The sequence below is a fragment of the Onychomys torridus genome, chromosome 8, assembly GCF_903995425.1.
Source record: "Onychomys torridus chromosome 8, mOncTor1.1, whole genome shotgun sequence".
Classification (NCBI taxonomy): domain Eukaryota; kingdom Metazoa; phylum Chordata; class Mammalia; order Rodentia; family Cricetidae; genus Onychomys; species Onychomys torridus.
The window spans coordinates 7,929,825-7,947,817 of NC_050450.1; the positions used below are offsets into that span (position 1 = coordinate 7,929,825).

The 17,993-nt window shown below is 41.8% G+C and overlaps 1 protein-coding gene across 2 annotated transcripts in view; it reads right to left on the minus strand.

Annotated features, from left to right (window-relative positions):
• Positions 1 to 11,709: 11,709 nt before the first annotated feature.
• The window catches only part of Shisa9 (shisa family member 9), a 299,285-nt gene continuing 293,001 nt past the window's right edge, over positions 11,710 to 17,993 (minus strand). For both annotated transcript variants that reach the window (XM_036196641.1, XM_036196642.1), the window contains one exon: positions 11,710 to 15,240. In XM_036196641.1, coding sequence (XP_036052534.1) covers positions 14,861 to 15,240 — 380 coding nt within the window. In that variant the 3' untranslated portion in view covers positions 11,710 to 14,860. The remainder of the gene's footprint in view (positions 15,241 to 17,993) is intronic.

A 17,993-nucleotide genomic window follows, 5' to 3' on the forward strand; every position in this document is an offset into this window, starting at 1 on the left:
TGCGCTGTGCTTGAGCATTCTGCAGACACCTAACTCACAGAATCACTGTACATTCCAGCTCAATTGCCTTTAAAAAAAGGTCTTCAAAACATGAAAACAAAATAACAGCATCAAAAACAGCTTCAAATTATCAGAAAATAAGACACCTGTACAGCTTAAATTGCATCTTCTGTCTTCCCAATTTTTGCCTTTTAAGATGGAGACAATAAATGCTCTGTTTGGATGTTGGGGTTTTAAAAAGCAAGGTGCCTTTTTTATAATGGTTTTCAAAGAGGCATTATACAATTTGAATCTAAGTGAAACCTCTGAACTGGCAAAGAGGAAAACTTCAAGAGGATGTGACAAAATTATTTCAGCAACCATGACATTTCTTGATGTGAAACACTTTCTTTGAACTGTACAACACTGTATGAGTATGGATTTGAAATCTGACAAGAAAATAAGTGAGATGCCAAGCTGATGATGAAGACATTCTTCTCCTACAAAGATTTTCCCCCCTCATAACTGAATCTAAGTATAACCAGCAATGTTGAGAGGGTTGAGTGGAGTGCCTGGAAGGGCAGAATCAGGCAATCCCAAACTCAGATGATCACTCCAGTACTAAGTCCCTTAGCCTCTTGGTTCCCTTATCCATAAAACAGAGCTATTAATGTCAGAGTTACTGGGAGGGTTGAAGATAAAGCATTGAAGTTCTTAGCATGGATAGTGACGTTAATGGAGCTAGCATAATGATTACTGAGTGACATTTATGTGCCAGGTATAATTTTGTCTTTGCTAAGAGAATTCTGGCTATTCTAACTGTCCCTAAAATCTCAGATCTGAACACACAAGAAAAGCATGTTGCACACAGAAACTCCGAGGGTGGTAGAAATGGTGGCAAGGGAAGGTGCATAGCCACAAAGTCATTCAGAAACTGCTTAACTGAAATGCTTACCAAGATGGCCTGGGTGTTGACATTCAAGCATCAGTCTGAAAAGAGCATTGGATGGACCATGCTGGAAGTTCTCAATGGGCTAGATCTCAAAGTGTTCAAAAACAGAAACATAGCTCCCTCCCACAGTCATGAAGAGGAGAAGGGACAAGAAGCATATTTCTTGTGACTATAGCCACAATTTCCACACAATGTCCTTCTTGGATATGCACTCAACAATCTGTATCACTCAAACTCCATAGTGAAGGTCTCACAGGGAGAGCTTGAGGGATGGGTTCTATTATCACAGAGAGCCTGCAGTATAGGAAGGAATGAGCAAGCAAAGGGCTAAAGTCTGATCCCAGGTTGTCTGGCTGGCTGCTTGCTCTAACCATCTCTGTGTGTTCATGCTTCAGGAACGAAGGGTCTTAGATACCATATGTGGCAGACAGCTTCCAATGTCCTATGAGTAGCTCCTGCATCTGCTCTTCAGAGCCTTGTGTGATCTTTTCTCCTTCAGCAACTTGCATCTGATCAATAGACTATGACAATATTGAAAGGGTGTCACTTCTGCCATTACCCTTGAAAAGATGATGACTTCTGTTTCCCTAGTAGACACTTGATTCTATCTATCTATCTATCTATCTATCTATCTATCCATCCATTCATCCACCCATCCACTCATCTATCTGCCTACCTATCTACCTATCTAGCCCTATTCCCCCTGCCCCTCCCTTTCTCTTCCCTCTCCCCAAGCCACCATACTGGCAATACCAACATGGCAAGAAATTGATGATAGCCCCTGTCTAAAATCCAGCTAGGAACTGTCAGCCCAAGAGCCCTTTGAGAACTGAGATTGAATACCAGCTCTGAGAGTTTGGAACCGTATTTTCCCTCTTGAGGTTCTTTATTTCAAAATTTCCATTTTAATAATAAAGTAAGTTTATCTGTTAAATTTATACTAAGAATGTTTAGGACATTGAAAGTACTTTTTGGTCATGTTTAATTAAATCAACGCATGACTCCTGAGATTGGCTTTATCCACCCATATGTGGTGCCTATCTGCTCAAACTCTTTTTAAAATGTTTTGAAATTATCATTTAAGGTAGTAGATTTTTACATGACTTCTCCATACATTCCCTCAGGCTTCCTTTTTTCCTACAGGTCAGCTTTTTAATTCTTACCATTCTTAGTACTCCCTTCCTGTGCTCACATAGCATGTGTTCTACCAACCACTCCCATCCTCTTTGAGGTCTCTTCTTCCCATGGCCCTTTGCTCACTTTCAAGTCTCTGCAAACATTCCAAATTAATCAAACAAACTAAAAATTTGAAACTATGATGTACACATGAAAGAGAAAATGTGGTGTTCAGCTTTCTGGGTCTGGATTACCTACTCATTATAATATTTCTAGTTCCATCCACTTTCTGCAAGTTTCATAATTTTCAGATTTCTTTGGTGCTGAATAAAATTTCATTGTGTTTATATGACCCATTTCCTCTATTCACTCACCAGTAGGCTGGTTTCATTTTCTATATACTGTGAATAGAGCAGCAATGAATGTGGAAATGAAATTATCTCTGTGGCAGGACATGAAACCCTTGGGTAGACACCCAGGAGTGCTGTAACTAGGTCATATTGTAGTTCCGGTTTTTGTTCTTTCAGACTGACTTACATTGAGGCTGCATTAGTTCACACACTCACAGTGCATGAGTCCCTATTTTCCACATTGGTACCAGCATTTGTTGTCATTTGTATTGTCAGTGAAAGCCATTTGGACCTGGGTGAGATGAAATCTCATTTTTCTGATGACAAGGGATGCTGAACAGTTTCCGAAATGTTTACTAGTCATTTGCATTTATTCTTCTCAGGACTTTTGTTCAGTTCCCTAGCATATTTTTAATTAGTATCTTGTTTTTGGGATTTTGTTCGCTTTAAGTTCTCTTTACGGCCTAGATTCTAATCCTCTTACAGATGTATAGTTACAAAAATTTTCTCTTTCTCTGGCCTGCTTCTTCATCTTATTGACAGTTTCCTTTGCTGTGTAGAAACATTTCAGTTTTGTAAGATGCCATTTTCAATTGTTGCTCTTATTCTCTGTACTACCAGAGTCGAATTCCAAAAGAACTCACTTGTGCCTGGAAGTTGAACTGTCCTTCTTACTTCTCCCTCCAGGAGCTTCCGAATCAGCTCTTATGTTGAGGTCCTTGTACTGCCCTTGGTTACCTATCAGAACTGGATGGTAAGACTTGATTGTTAAAGACATCATACATTGGTTGCAGAACAGAGGGAAACTATACTGAGAATGGGCTGGAAGCTTCCTCCATGCTGGCTAGCTTTCATAAAGAGGGACAGCTGGGGGAGTAAAATCAGCAAGGGTCTTTCTTAGTTTTGAACCTTAAACATTACAATACCAACTTGCCAGGCAAGCTGTGCCTACTGGTACAGTAGTGGCACACTGTGTGGAAGTAACCAGCTGACATCTGATGAGATCTGAGGCCAACTCCATGGGACGGAGTCTTTGTCCAGTACTGTAGACCTGGTCAAAGGCTCAGAGGTGGCACTAGGGGTGATTCTAGTAATTTTGTGGCAGAAAGTAGGCATGTTGTCAAACTGACACTTAATAATTTGTGTTTTCACCCATAAACTAGTGCTATCTTCAGCCCTGAATCAAAGAAGCTTCTCTTTTCTATGAATGGTGGTCAACACAGAAAACAATGGCTGGTGAGGTATAAGCGAGAGTTGTGTGCTCAACCTGAAATAGCACACCCACATCACTTTCTCCAAGGCTCAAGGGACATCACCAAAGAGATCAGAAAGAATGTGAAAGCTTGACAGTGGAGAGGAGGGGCATGAAGCAGTGTCCTGCAGGCATGACGTGGTCCTGGCATCCATGAGCTCACACAGTTCTCACAGGATTCAGCCCCTATACATTTAACCACAGATGGATGGGCAAGGGGCTCATACAGGGCCCAGCCCTGCCCAGGACCTGAGGGCTCCTGCAAGAGATGAAGTTACTGTCTTCGTTGCTGTGGCCGCTCTTGAATTAGTCAGGCTCCTATGGCTAGATTCTCACCCATGCCCATGTAGGAAGTCCTGACCAGACTTCATGGGTCAAAAACAAACACAAACACATGAAAGTGAAGGAGATATGGCAGGGGTGGGATGAGATAGATAAGAGTAGGGAGTGGGTCAGTGTGTCCAGGATGAGATACATATTTTAAATTGGTAAGTTTAGGGAGAATTGTGTGGTATGCAAAATAAAAGTAATCCAGGAGTTCTCAGTCTTTTTAAAACCATTATGTGCCTCATTAATAATTATTTTATTCTCTATAGACTTCTAGATCAGAAAAAAAAAATTTCCAACAAGCCACATTCAATAATGAAGAATTGATTTTCTTTCTGCTTTTTAATTTATATATAATAGACTAAACAAAAAATAATATTCTGTGGTCTTTCCACGATATTGCTAGCAGACAAAGAGTTAGAGGAAAAGGCACCACACCAAGTTCACTCATGTCTCATCCAAAGCCAAACAACATGGTACATTTTAAACTCAAGGCCTGGAGCACACAGTCTTCTCTGAATGAAATTTTAAAATATTGAACACAATGTTCTCTAAGTTTGTATACCTTTGTAGATTTTCTTAGTTCATTGTTATAACAACACTTTAGTGGTTTTTTTTTTTTCAATGCTGATTGGGGCTCAAATCATTCCTGCAGCTCCCAAATTCCTCCTCTGAGTTCTTGACTATCAACTTGACTAAGTTAAGATGCGCCTATGAGATTAGTAAAGCCTACCTCTGGGTGTTTCCAATGGGGGTTGACAAAAGAGTCTTAATATGGCTGGTGCCATCTCATAGTCAAGGGACTTAGATAGAAATGAAGGGAAAAGAGGCAGTACAATAGGTCTCTCTCCTTCTCCCCTGCCCTGCCTTTCTCCTTCTCTTCTTCTTCTCCCCTCCTTCCCATCCTCTTCCCTCTTTTCTCCTCCTTATTCTCCCCCATTGTCTTTCTCCTTCCTGGTGGTCATGATGTGAGATGATCTTCCCAACTACACCTTCTCTGACATGATGAAATGAAACTTCTGAAACCAGGAACCAATAATTATTTTTCCTTTTTTCCTCACTGACATCATTCTCAGACATTTTTCTACAGCACCAAAAAGTCTGAAGAATCTATATTCTCATTCTTCTCACAGAGAGATAAAGGACAGGATCTATCTGTCCTTTGTTGTCTACTCTAGTACATTTCTGGCCTCATTTCAGAGTCATTTGATACAATTTTTTAATGACACAGCATGGAATATGATCAAGAGTTTGAGGATGTACACAATGAGAAAAGATCTTCACAAATGCCCCATCTGACAGAGGGCTGATCTCCAAAATATATAAAGAACTCAAGAAACTAGACATCAAAATACCTAACAATCCAATTATAAATAGACTACAGAGCTAAACAGAGAATTCTCAACAGAACAATCTCAAATGGCCGAAAGACATTTAAGGAATTGCTCAACATCTTTAGTCATCAAGGAACTGCAAATCAAAACAACTCAGAGATACCATCTTACACCTATCAGAAAAAATACTGAAGACAGCTTATGCTGGAGAGGATGTGGAGCAAGGGAAACATTCCTCCATTGTTGGTGGGAATGCAAACTTGTACAGCCATTTTGGAAATCAGTATGGCAGTTTCTCAGAAAGTTGGAAATCAATCTACCTCAAGACTTGCTATACAACTCTTGGGCGTATACCCAAGGAATGCTCAATCATACCACAAGAACACATTCTTAACTATGTTCATAGCAGCACTATTCATAATAGCCAGAATTTGGAAACAACCTAGATGCCCCTCAACTTCTGAAGAATGGATTAAGAAAATGTGGTACATATACACAATGGAGTACTACTCAGCAGAGAAAAACAATGACATCATGAGATTTTCAGGCAAATGGATGGAACTAGAAAATATCACCCTGAGTGAGGTAATCCAGATTCAGAATGACAAACATGGTATGTACTTACTCATAAGTGGATATTTAGATGTAAAGCAAAGGACAATCAGACTGCAACCCACAGATCCAGGGAGGCTAGCTAGCAGGAAGGACCCTAGGAAGGATGCATGGATTACCCAGTGAAGGAGAAATAGATGGGATCTACAAATGAGCAAACTGGGGGTAATGGAGGACAAGGGATGGGGGATGAGAACATAGGGGAATGGGAGATTCAAGCTGGAACAGGGACAGAGTGGAAAAGCAAGGAAAGAGACATCATGATAAATGAAGACATCATAGGAATAGGGAGAAACAGAATGCTAGAGAAGTTCCCAGGAATCCACAAGGATGATCCCATTTTAGACTACTGGCAATAGTCGAGAGGGTACCTGAACTGGCCTACTCTGATCAGATGGCTGAATATCCTAACTGTCATCATAGAGCCATCATCCAGTGACTGATGGAAGCAGGTGCAGAGATCCACAGCCAGGTGCCTGGCCAAGCTCCAGAAGTCCAATTGATGAGAGAGGAGGGATTCTATGAGCAAGGGATATCAAGATCATGATGGGAAAATGTACAGAGACAACCAGCCAACCTATTGGAAATGCATGAACTGTAGACCAATAGCTGTGGAGCCCCCATGGTACTGGACTATGCCCTTTGGATAGGTGAGACAGTTGTTTATCTTGAATTGTTTAGGGGGCCTCTAGGCAGTGGGATTGGGACCCATTCCTAGTGCATGAGCTGGCTTTTTGGAGCCTAGTGCCTATGGTGGGACACTTTGCACACCCTTGGTGCAGGGAGGAGGGCCTTGGACCTGCCTCAACTGAACATACCAGGCTCTGCTGACTCCCCATGGGATACCTTGCCTTGGAGGAAGTGGGGTGGTTGCAGGGAAGCCTGGGGGCAGGAGGAGGGAGGAGAGGGGAATCTGTGGTTGCTATGTAAAATGAATATAAAAATCTCTTAATACTAAAAAAAAATTGAAAACAAATAGATTGCAAAGGTGGGTCCTAACCTACCATCAATTATATCACATCTAAATGGACTAACTACTCCAATTAATAGTTGAAAAATCCAAGAACAAAGTTTTTAATGACCCAGCTATTAAAAAAGATAAATAAAGAAGAGTTTGAGGCTGAATCTGAAAGAAACTTAAGATTCTTAGTTTACTGTGTGTTTGTCCCAGGATCCTCCTGTTGTTCCTTCCCCACTCATACATTCAGGTATTGTAAGCACCAGGACTTTTTGCCGGTCATCTGTGAATGGAGAATGGACATCAGCGTGCCACTGGTATGCTGTTTGTTACTTGAGCAAGTTTAACATTTCTGGTCCTTTGTGTTTTCTTCTATGAATGGAAAATAATAAAATACTATTTCATAGAGTAAAGTAGACACATAATGAAATAATTATTATGATAGCAAAAATGCCTAGTTATTTGCCAAGTGTCAAGCCCTGAGCTAATATTGTTATTATTTTTCTTCTCAATAACAGCCAGTAGTTATCTCTATTCTAAGGGCAAAGACTAGAAGCTTGGAGTCAGGGATAGCTCTGTATCTCCTAAATCTGCCAATCCAAGGGCATTTAATTCTAATCATAGACCCTTCAGAGATCTGTAGGTGGAATTCGATGGGCTTGTGAACTTAAATGTAGAGAGTGTTGTTTTCACAAGTCTCTAATTGAAATGTATGTTTCTCAAATGATAACTGTAGCAAAAACAAAACAACAACAAAGACACAAACTCCAGTGCGATGTGTCACTGGGAGAATTAAGTCACAGTTGCAACAGAAAGTATGAAGCACTGTGCTCAGTGCTTGGAGAGATGACTCAGTGGTTAAGAACATTTGAGGCTCTTACATTGGCCCTGAACTCAATTCCAGCATCCACATGGTGGTTCACAAATACTTGTAACTCCAGTTTCAGGGGATTTGACACCCTCTTTGACCTTTGTTGGAATCAGCCACACACATGGTGCATATACATACATACATACATACATACATACATACATACATACATACACATGAAACAAACCTTTGGGGGAAAAAGACTGTGCTGTCAGGACTTAGAAACTTACCACAAGGCTTCCTGTTTTAGTGCATTTGCTAAAAATGCATATATTTTTACATCATAAATATATGGAGATTTCATTTTCATAACTGTATTGTAAGATGAGCTTTGGAATTCTATTGGTTTTATGTACTGAAAAAATATCATTTTGAGCAAAGAATCTACAGGCTTTACCAGATACCCCAAGGCACCAAAAACACTGAAATTTAGGTCTCCAACCAGACATAGTAGTACATATTAGAAATTCTAATGCTTAGAAAGCAAACATAGGAAGATTCCAAGTTTAAAGCCAGAGACTCTGAAGAAAGAAGGGGAAGAGGAAGAAAGGAGTAGAGGAGGAGGGTCTGTCTGAGTCTGTGGCTGGGTGGGAACCAAGTACCTAACAAGTACTCAAAATGCTGGGAATTACTAGGACATGAGGCAACATTTTGGTGTTGCGAGAAAATCAAAGTGAGAAAGACTTCAACCTGCTGACCATTCCACATTTGCAGGAAAGGCTCAGTCAGGTGAGAGGGCAAGATTGAAGATTAACCCAGACTTCCTAATAGAATCACAAAGAAAGTGACTTCCTGGGCCTGGGAACTCAGTGAACAAGTATTGGAGTCAATAGTGCTGCCCACCAGGTCCATTTATTACAGGACAGAGCTTCCACTACTGGTCACGAAGCCAAAGAATGCACCTACAGAGGCTCCCTCTGGACATAGTGTCATTCCATTTCCGCTAAATCCTGAAGTCTTGGGAAGAGTTTCAGAGGTCAGATAACGAATGTGCTACTGCTCAAACTCCACCCTGAGCAGCTGCCTTGAGATGGTCAGGAGCTTGTTCTGCCCTAACTACACCCACTTCATCTACCCTCCACAGGGTTGCTTAGGGACCAGCATGTTTCTCCAGCTCCCTCACTGATCCACATGCTCATGCAAGTGAGAACTGCTAGCAGAGCAAAGACGTGAGTTCAAATCCTTGTTTCATCACTTGATGAATTGATTTGAATAAATTGCTCCAGTTTTAGATACATCTCTAAACTGCAGCTCTGAAGCAAATACTTGTGAAGAGTATGTGTAAAGACACTGTGTTCAGCGATATCTGTCTCTGCAACGATATCTTGCACGTTTGCTGTTTATGAGTTGTGACTTAACTCAGGTAGCTTAAGACACAGAAGTGTGTCTCTCCCCACAAAGGCATAATTCTCTGTACCGTTACTCCATCAGTAGGGCTCCAATATGTCCTGGTTGGTGACTCAACCTTTGAACATGTCCAAGTGCCAGAAGAGCACTCTTCTCTTCCATATGCCCCTGACTGCCAGGCTCTGTATCAGAGTTTACTAGCTCTGTTCTGTGTGATACCAAGTAACCCTCTGGCCAGTGGGGAATCTCCCAACCAAGGATAAAGCCCTGACTATGACTGCTAATTGTGATCCATATTCCCCACTGCTTGACTGAGAGAGCCTTCCTGAACATCCCCACCTTGGGCGTGTAATTCCAGAAGGACTGACAGTCTCTGGATGTGAGCAGCCGCTGTGCTTTCCTGACCCAGCCCTGGCATCTCTGCACCAGTTGATGCTAGCGCACAATGACTGACTTCTGGTTGCCAATTGGTGCATCTCTGGGCTATGGCTTTCTCTCACACTGAAAATGTTTCTGTTCATGTACTTGCCAGCCTAGGACTGTTTCCTTATGGGAAGTCCCTGGAATCAGTTAATACATGATACAAATCAGACTTGGATAGGGGAATTCTGAGAGTGTGTGCTTAATACTCTTCTTCCTTTAGAGACAAGCACCCACTATCTAGTCCTGGATGACCTAGAACTCACTATATAGACCAGACTGGCCTCAAACTCAGAGGTCTACCTCCCTCTGCCTCCTGAGTGCTGGTTTTAAAACACATACCACCACACCTGTCAATACTTTCTTATAGAGTTTATATTAGTGAGAGCAAGGAAATGGAACCAACTCTGAAATACCCATTAAAAGATAAATTTGCTCAGTCTGGAAGGAGGGGACTGGACCTGCCTGTACATCACCAGGTTTAAATGAATCCCTATGGGTGCCTTGATCCTGGAGGACATTAGAATGGAGGGGAGGGGCAGGGGGGAGGGTGGGGCTGGGGGCGGGAGGGGGGAGGACAGGGGAACCCATGGCTGATGTATAAAATTTAAAACACATAATAATAAAGCAAAAAAAAAAACTAAATAAAAAAGATAAATTGATAATAAAGACGTGCAACATAAAACTGAGAGAATACTACTCAGCTGTAAATAAATATGAAATCATGATTTTACAGGAAAACACATAGATCTTGAGAGTACACCATTAAACATGATCCATACAAAGAAAATAAAAACTGCACGTTATTTCCTGCGTGGGTGCCAGCATATAATGTACACGTGTGAGGGTAATATTGGGTGATGATGAAAGATGAGGTCAACACATAGGACAAACACAGGAAAAGATATGGGGGGCTGGGAACTGCAAGGAAGGTCAAGGGGGCAAAGAGAAGGGGTTAGGAGAACCACAAAAAGCACACTCTGTCCCCAAATGTCATAATGTTATCTAATACATTATATGCTGATTTTTAAGTTTAAAAATGAAATCAATAAAAGTGAAAAAACAGTTTGCGTACAACCTTAAGCCTGAGCCACCTGACAAATGCCGCAGTAAGTGATAGGAATTCCAACCACGCCCCCGTGGTAGTGCATGCCCGGCGGGACACTTGGTCATCTCTGCCTAGTCATTTCTGGGTCATACGCCCTGCATGCCCCATGGTTACATGTCACATAGTTGTGTGGACATGACCATGTGATCTATGCGCGTGCATCGAATAGCCAGGTGGGTCTGTGTGCACAGGTGCATCCTGACCTTTATTCCCCGCCCTCTTTCTTGCATGTGTCCTTCCAGAGGCCTGATCACCTCAATCCTTTTCTCTTTGTCTTGATAAAACTTGTTAATGAATTCTGTTGTGTGTCGTGACTTTTCCTTGGGGGCAAGAGCACCACAAAAAAAAAAAAAAAAAATCACTAAGGTCCCCCTAGTTTTCCTGTCACATTCACCATCCCCTCCCAAGATCCTATCTTTGTTTCTCATTTTCATTATATTTATTTGTACAGAGCACTGCACAGATAACATAGGGTATTGTGGAGGTCAGATAACAGCTTGTAGGAGATAATTCTCTCCTACTATGTGGATTCCAAGGGTCAAAAGCAGGTTACAAGCTTGGCAACAAGCTGCTTTTCCTGCTGAGCTATCTTGCCAGTCCGCCCTCACTTCTTAAGTGAAACTTTCTCTTGGTGTTTCAGACGTTCAGCCTCTTTCAGGAGGAGCCATACTCTAACAGGTTTCTGCTCAATGCTGACAGAAGTCAGCCAGGAAATACAGTTCTATAAGCGGGGGTGGGAGGGAGCCTTATTCCATCCTGTCGGTGGTCATGCCTACTACAGTCTGCTTACTAGTAGATGCAAATTTCTGAAGCGCAGCCAGATTCTTTGCCATTAATGTGAATTTAGTGATGACAAAGAGTCACAGCAATGCCATATGCCAGGACTCAGAGTGAACTTTGACGTGTGCATACTTACCACAAAGACTAAACAATGTGTCTGGAAACCTTGTCTAAATCGCTGACAGCAAGGAGCTTCCACTCCCTGTGAGGATCAGTACTGTGAGTCTCAAAGGCTCATTAATACCTGGTAGAAACTCGGCTCAGGCTGTAGGTATCAGGAAAGATGAGGAGACACTTAGAGCATCACATATAATTAGTTTATTGCCAGGTAAGAAATTCATATTAATATAGTGAATACATATGTTTACAAATAAACATTCTTAGAAAACAAACAAATGTTTTTTTTCTTCATTGTAGGAAGTGTTATTGTATCATAAACTCTGCAGTGTGACAAGTGGTAACACAGGGTTACTTGCAGAACACACAGTTACTAAAATATTTGCACATAAAATATGCTCCATTTACACACACACACACACACACAAAAAAAAAAAAAAAAAAAAAAAACAACCTGGGGAAGGTTAGATGGGAATTCCAGGCAGAGCCCAAGGCAGATGGAGGCTGAGACACTCCAGGAAGGTGAAGAAAACCAGATTCTGATCCCATGGAATTAAAAATGAGGGATCATATGGACGGAGGAGAGAATGGTTTTAATAATCATATTTTTCTCTTCTATTTCTCCCCCAAGCTGGCCACAAGAGCCTTGTCACATAGCAGCCATCAATTGTCCTACAGGTCATGTTCCCATGAAATATCAGAAGGTTTATCCAATCTCCCAAGAGGAAGCCAAAGAATAAACAGATCTTGCCTGTCTAATTGTCCCTCCTCACTTCCTCTCCCAAAGTCAAGTGGGAAGTAATGAGACAAGTGCTCTGTGAGCTGTCCATGGCCCACATTACTTGCGAAGTGTATGCTACATCTTATTGGCCAAACTGTATCTTTAAAGTCAAAACTACAGTTGCAGATCTAAGAGTCAAGTTCACTGGATGAAATCTATTATGAAAAAAGAAGAATCAGCAAGAAATAGAATACTACAGACAAGGAATCCAGAAAGACTCTTAAATTAGAATTAGATAAAGGGGAAGTGAAGTGAGTGGAGGGAGAGCGAGCTATAAGGAAGGAAAGGGTTGCAGAATTTGACCTGGAAAGCATCTCTCAGGTAGGTCAACCCAGTATTTCTTGAAGTATGTTACTAGTACATGCAGATTGTATGTCATGGAGGTAGCATACTTAATACCAACTTAAAAAAAGATTTTCTTTTCACCTGTATTCCCCTTCACTCAGTTATTCCAAGGCAACTCTGTATGGGGTACCAGCATCTTTAACAACACTAATGTCTTTTTGAGAGAGAAGAGACCAGGCCAGATCTTCACTAAGGTTTCATCTTTGAGACCTTCTTGTTCTCCATAATGCTTATTGTCCATTCATGGTAATTGATGCTGGTGTTCTATATGTGATAAAGACAGATGTTTCCCTTTTAAAATAACATTGCTTAAAAGAGAATCCACTTAGATACCAATATTGTGATGGCAATCCCTAGATGATGATGTGTTTTGAGGGTAGAGCTACCTCATGTCAAAGAGACATGTGCATGCCAGCAGTTCATACTCCCCTCTGGAAAGTGCTGGGGTCTCAACATTTACTCTGACCTCTGACCCCTCTGTTGCCTTTCTCTGCACATGGGAATCTTATAGAGTTTGTTCTTTGTGGAATTTCTTCTGTAAATAAAAACAGAGTACTATTTTTAGAAAACTAAAAAGGCTCAAGCCAGATTCCCCATGCTTCCGATGGGAGACAGCTCCCAGAGAGATCAAAGGTTTTGCCAGGCTCTTCATACTTACTGGGAACATGGAGAATAATATTTGGATGTGCTGATGTTGTGATGTCAGAGAGACCCAGGAGGCAGAACATCACATGGAATGTTCCAACTCACTTTCACCTAGATTTTTACATCAAAAAAGCTGTGAGTCATTGGAAAGTTCCTGTTAATTAGTTAAGACCTTCAGGGCCTATTTGAAGACTTTCCTCTTTAAACAAATTTCTCTTGCTTCTCCATGCACATGTCTGAACTTCCACTAAACAAAAGACTTTAGCAGGACCCTCCTTGAGACCCAATAGCTGTTGGCTCTAGGATCCAATCTGTAAAGCAACTTTGGGAGAGTCCAGGGAGGAAAAGATGGCACAGATTATCTCTGGAGGTCATTTGGTGGGATTGTGGGAATTCTGGGAGTGTCCTTAGGTCCCCCTGCCATTGCAGCAGCCCCTTCAAAGAGTATTAATTGGCTGGGCTCACCCTACAAAGGGAAGATGAAACATCACTACTGTAGAGGAAACAGGAGGAGGAAGGCTAAGAGAACAGAACAGTCACTTAAAACAAGATCGGCGTTTGAACAACACCACATTGAAGGCACCACCCACGCTTATGACATTTTCACTCCAAAGCAGTTGAAGTTTGGCAGCAGCGGCAGCAACGTACTGAAGGGGAAAGGACGTTGGAGACAGACGGTTCATAGAGGACATTTTAGTCGTTGTTCCAGGTCTTGGAGGTGAAGGAGAAACATCAGGAAGTAGAGGCTTCTCAGTCCCCATTACACCTCCTGTTAACTCTCCAACTGAAAATTTTCTAAGCCCTGGACAAAATTAATATGCTGTTCATTTTATGTGTCACTTGAAAAGTTCATTTTTTATTATTCTCTGGACCCTCATAAAAGGCTCATCCCTCCCAACATCATGGTCTTTCAGAAAGTTCTCTAGAATGTTCTTCCCTTCCCAGCACTGACAGTGGCTTTAGAGAATATTTGCTTTCTGAGTTTCTTTGCTTTCAGCTTCATTGGTATGCACAGTTCCATCAGTGCAATACTCAGGGTCCAGTACTGCCTCACACTCCTCACTAGGCTGTGTTTGCATCACTTCTTGGGACTAGGAAATGCTTGTGATGTGAACAAATTCTTCCCTAAGCACTCTGAAACTACCCCTGTCTGTGTGCCCACCCTCTTCCTTTTACCAGGAAAGACAGAACATGGGGAGTGTGCTCCAGGGGCAGTTTGTCTAAATTGTGCTACTTAAATATATTTGTTATAATGGATTTCAGTTTCCAGTTAGGGGGAAAGGAAAGTGAGCCCTCAAAATTTGGGCCTGAAGCTGAAAGTTTCTCCTTTCCTGTATTGCTGAATGTCCATGCTTCGGTCTTGCTCAGCTGCCTGCTGAAGCATATTAGGCATGACCCAGGAAAAGCATGATTCCACATCATGAGTAGGTCTGTGGTTGGTTCCTGTAGAACAGAGTGTGTGTGTCTGCTGGGGGTTTGGGCAAGACCAGGGAGGTGTAGGTGGGATGGTACTTTTTGCCTCTCTCAGTTGAGTATGGTCTCCAGGTTACTCCCTGAAGTAAAAGCTCAGACAGTCACTTCTGTTTTGCTGTTGGTGATGAAGTATGGCTGTGTGGGTGGGAAATGCTGGGTGCGAGTCCCCAAGGGGTCGCAAGAGCCTGACTCAGCTATGCCAAGCTTGCCCTTGTTGCCATAAGCCTGTCGCCGGAGAGACTGGTCACTGGGGTCCCAGGTCTTAAAGTTGGCAGTAGAATTGTAGGCCAGGGGATGAGGGGGCATCTTGTTGGTTCGAGACTTCTGTCCATTCTGCTGGGCAGGCCCATGCTCTGGGCTGAAGGCCCGGGGCTCATCTTCCACTCTGACAGGGTGCAAAGGGAGATTTCCCTTGGCAGCCAGCTCCGCCAGGTGCCTTCGCTTGGTGTAGAAGTCATCATTGACCTTGTCAGCTGCACAGTGGGGTGGATGGATGGAGAGAGAGGGCAGAGACAGGGGAGAGAAAAGATAAGTTAGGGAGTTGGACTGGTCAGTTTGATAATATTGCAAAAATGGGCTGACAATCCAAACAAGACACATCAGGACTCCACCTGGAACAAGACATAGGCAAGCACGGCACCATGCCCTTTTCACAGTCCAGAGCAGAAACAAGAGGTTTAAAGATGCACTCAATTAAACACATCTAGACCATCCCAATTAAACACATCTCCCATCACAGTACACACCACTTGCCCCTAACCTTGGATTTTCTAACATTCAAGTGTTGCTTCCTCATCACTAAAATAATGGTCCTCACTAAAGAAAAAGCTGGACATGTTGAGAAATGTTTATATCATCTACCACTCAAGAATAGCAGTATTGGCTGACAGATGTATCTTCATCTGGCCTCTTCTGGGTTTTGTGTATATGTGTTGGGGAGAACACATGGGGACAAACACCAACTTCAGTTGCCTTTCTGAATTACTGTACATCTTGGTTTATTTTTGAGGCAGGATCTCTCATTTTCACCAGAACTCACAGATTCTGCCCAAATGGCCAGCCACAGAACCTCAGGAATTCTCCTTTTTCCATTTCCCAGCACTGGGATTATGAGAGCATGCCACTAACTTGACTGTTTAAATATGGTTTCTAGGTCTCCAGCTCAGGTGTTCCTGCTTGTAGAGAGAACACTTCGCCAACCAAGCCATTTCTCTGCCTTCTCTTGGAGTGTTACTCGTTTGTATGACTGCTTTTGTTTTTGCTTTAAGCTTTAACTAGTATAGTACACAAATCCCGGTTCTGCCACCAGCCTGCAGTGTAACTTTGGCTATCTTACTTAAATTCTACCCCTATCTACCTCTGCATAAGGAAAATACTCAAAACAAACAAAACAAGTGCATTTCATGGTGTTGTGTGCATGGCTAAGTGATTCAGTGTGTAGTGAGCACTTTCAGCATATCTATCTTGGCCACCACTATCAACACAGCTTTACTTCCTCCTGTAATGTCTAGGAGCATCCCCTAGCTTGCCATAACTAACTAATAAACAACATCTTAATGACTATCATCAACTATCAAACTTAATCCCTTTATCAATGAAAAGTTAAGCTATGCCGATGTTACACTCTTATAAATAAAGCCTAAATGAAAATCTTTTTAATCAAATCTTTTCAATTAAGATACATTCTAAAACACATTTTCTTAATCTGCACCAGAAAGTAGCAAACTATGGCTCAGGGCACCACTGAAGTTAGGTACCATCTGTTGTTGTAAATAATGTTTTCTTGAAAACAAACCCATGCCCATTTCCCTATGGCCCATGGCTCTGGTGTAATTGAGTTACTGTGGCAGACAATCAGTGGCAGAAGAACCTGACATGTCTACTGCTCAGCCCTTTAAGAAAAGGTTGACTGACTCCTGATCTAGATTACCCAATGTAGAATTATTTCTCCAAAGAGTATAAATGTTGTTAAGGCTCTTGATTTTTACCAACTATTAAGATTTGAGCCAACTTCACTGTTTCACCACACCCGGTCCTTCACTGAATGATCCGTTTCTCCCCTCCTCCTCACTTCATCTCACTTCATTATCTTCTTCTCTTTTTTGCATTTGTTTTTGAGAAATTCTTAAATGAGTACTGTATTTACATCATTTTCATTCTTCTCCCATATCCCATTTCTCCCCTTCAAATTCCCTCTTCTTCGATTATTATTGTTACATATATGGTGTGTGTGTGTGTGTGTGTGTGTGTGTGTGTGTGTGTGTGAGATCTGATGAGTTCTCCTAGTGTTGCTGATATGTACATGTACTTGGGACTGGATGGATAACCAATCAGAGGACTCATCCTGGAGAAGATTGCTTCTCCTTTTTCAGGAGCCATTCAATGCCTGTAGCTCTTTACCTATAGAGGTAGGGCCTTATTTATTTAGATCCATATTTATCCAATAAACTGATGATTCTTCTTTTTTAATTTCCTCTTATTTTATCTTGTAATTTTTTATTTCTAAGATTCTTTATAATTTTAGAATCATTTTTTAACAATACACTTTTGAAATTGCATCTCACTAAGAAGTATTTGTTGTTCATTTACCTATGCTGCTCACACCTAACATCTCATAGCATTCATTCTATGTGAAGCTACAGATGTGGGAACCACAGTTCCATGTACTTTCATCATGTGATCTTTCTATATAAAAGATGGGCATTTTGACTTCTGTACATGGGTTCTGCTATACAAACTAGGGAACTGTCAAATTCAAACATAGGAAATGGCCCAACTGAGATTACCCACAGCTAGTAGCTCAGTTCTGGTAATAAAAGCAGCTACATGGGATCAAAGAGACAAATATTCAGGTACCCAGAACCATCTCCAAACATGTTTAATCAGAATCTCTGGAAGGCCAGTCCAGACACCCTTCGTCTTGAAGTCCATGCAATCAATCCTAACCCACAGCTGGACCTGGGAACTCCAGGAGCATCCTATCACAGTGGCACAGGTAGTTTTTCTAGAAAATCAAAGAGCAATGGCTTCCCAACACACTACTGGTATCCTTGACTTCTTCCACTTGGAGACCTTTGGATAGGATCCTTCCAGAATATGCTCTTCTCCCAGGCGCTTGATATTGCTCCACTCCACAGTTGGTCCACGTTTTGTTCCCTGGTGCTTATCTTGCTCTCTAGAACTCCACAAGGGCCAAGCCAGGTCTGTGTTTGTCTTCCCTGTCATA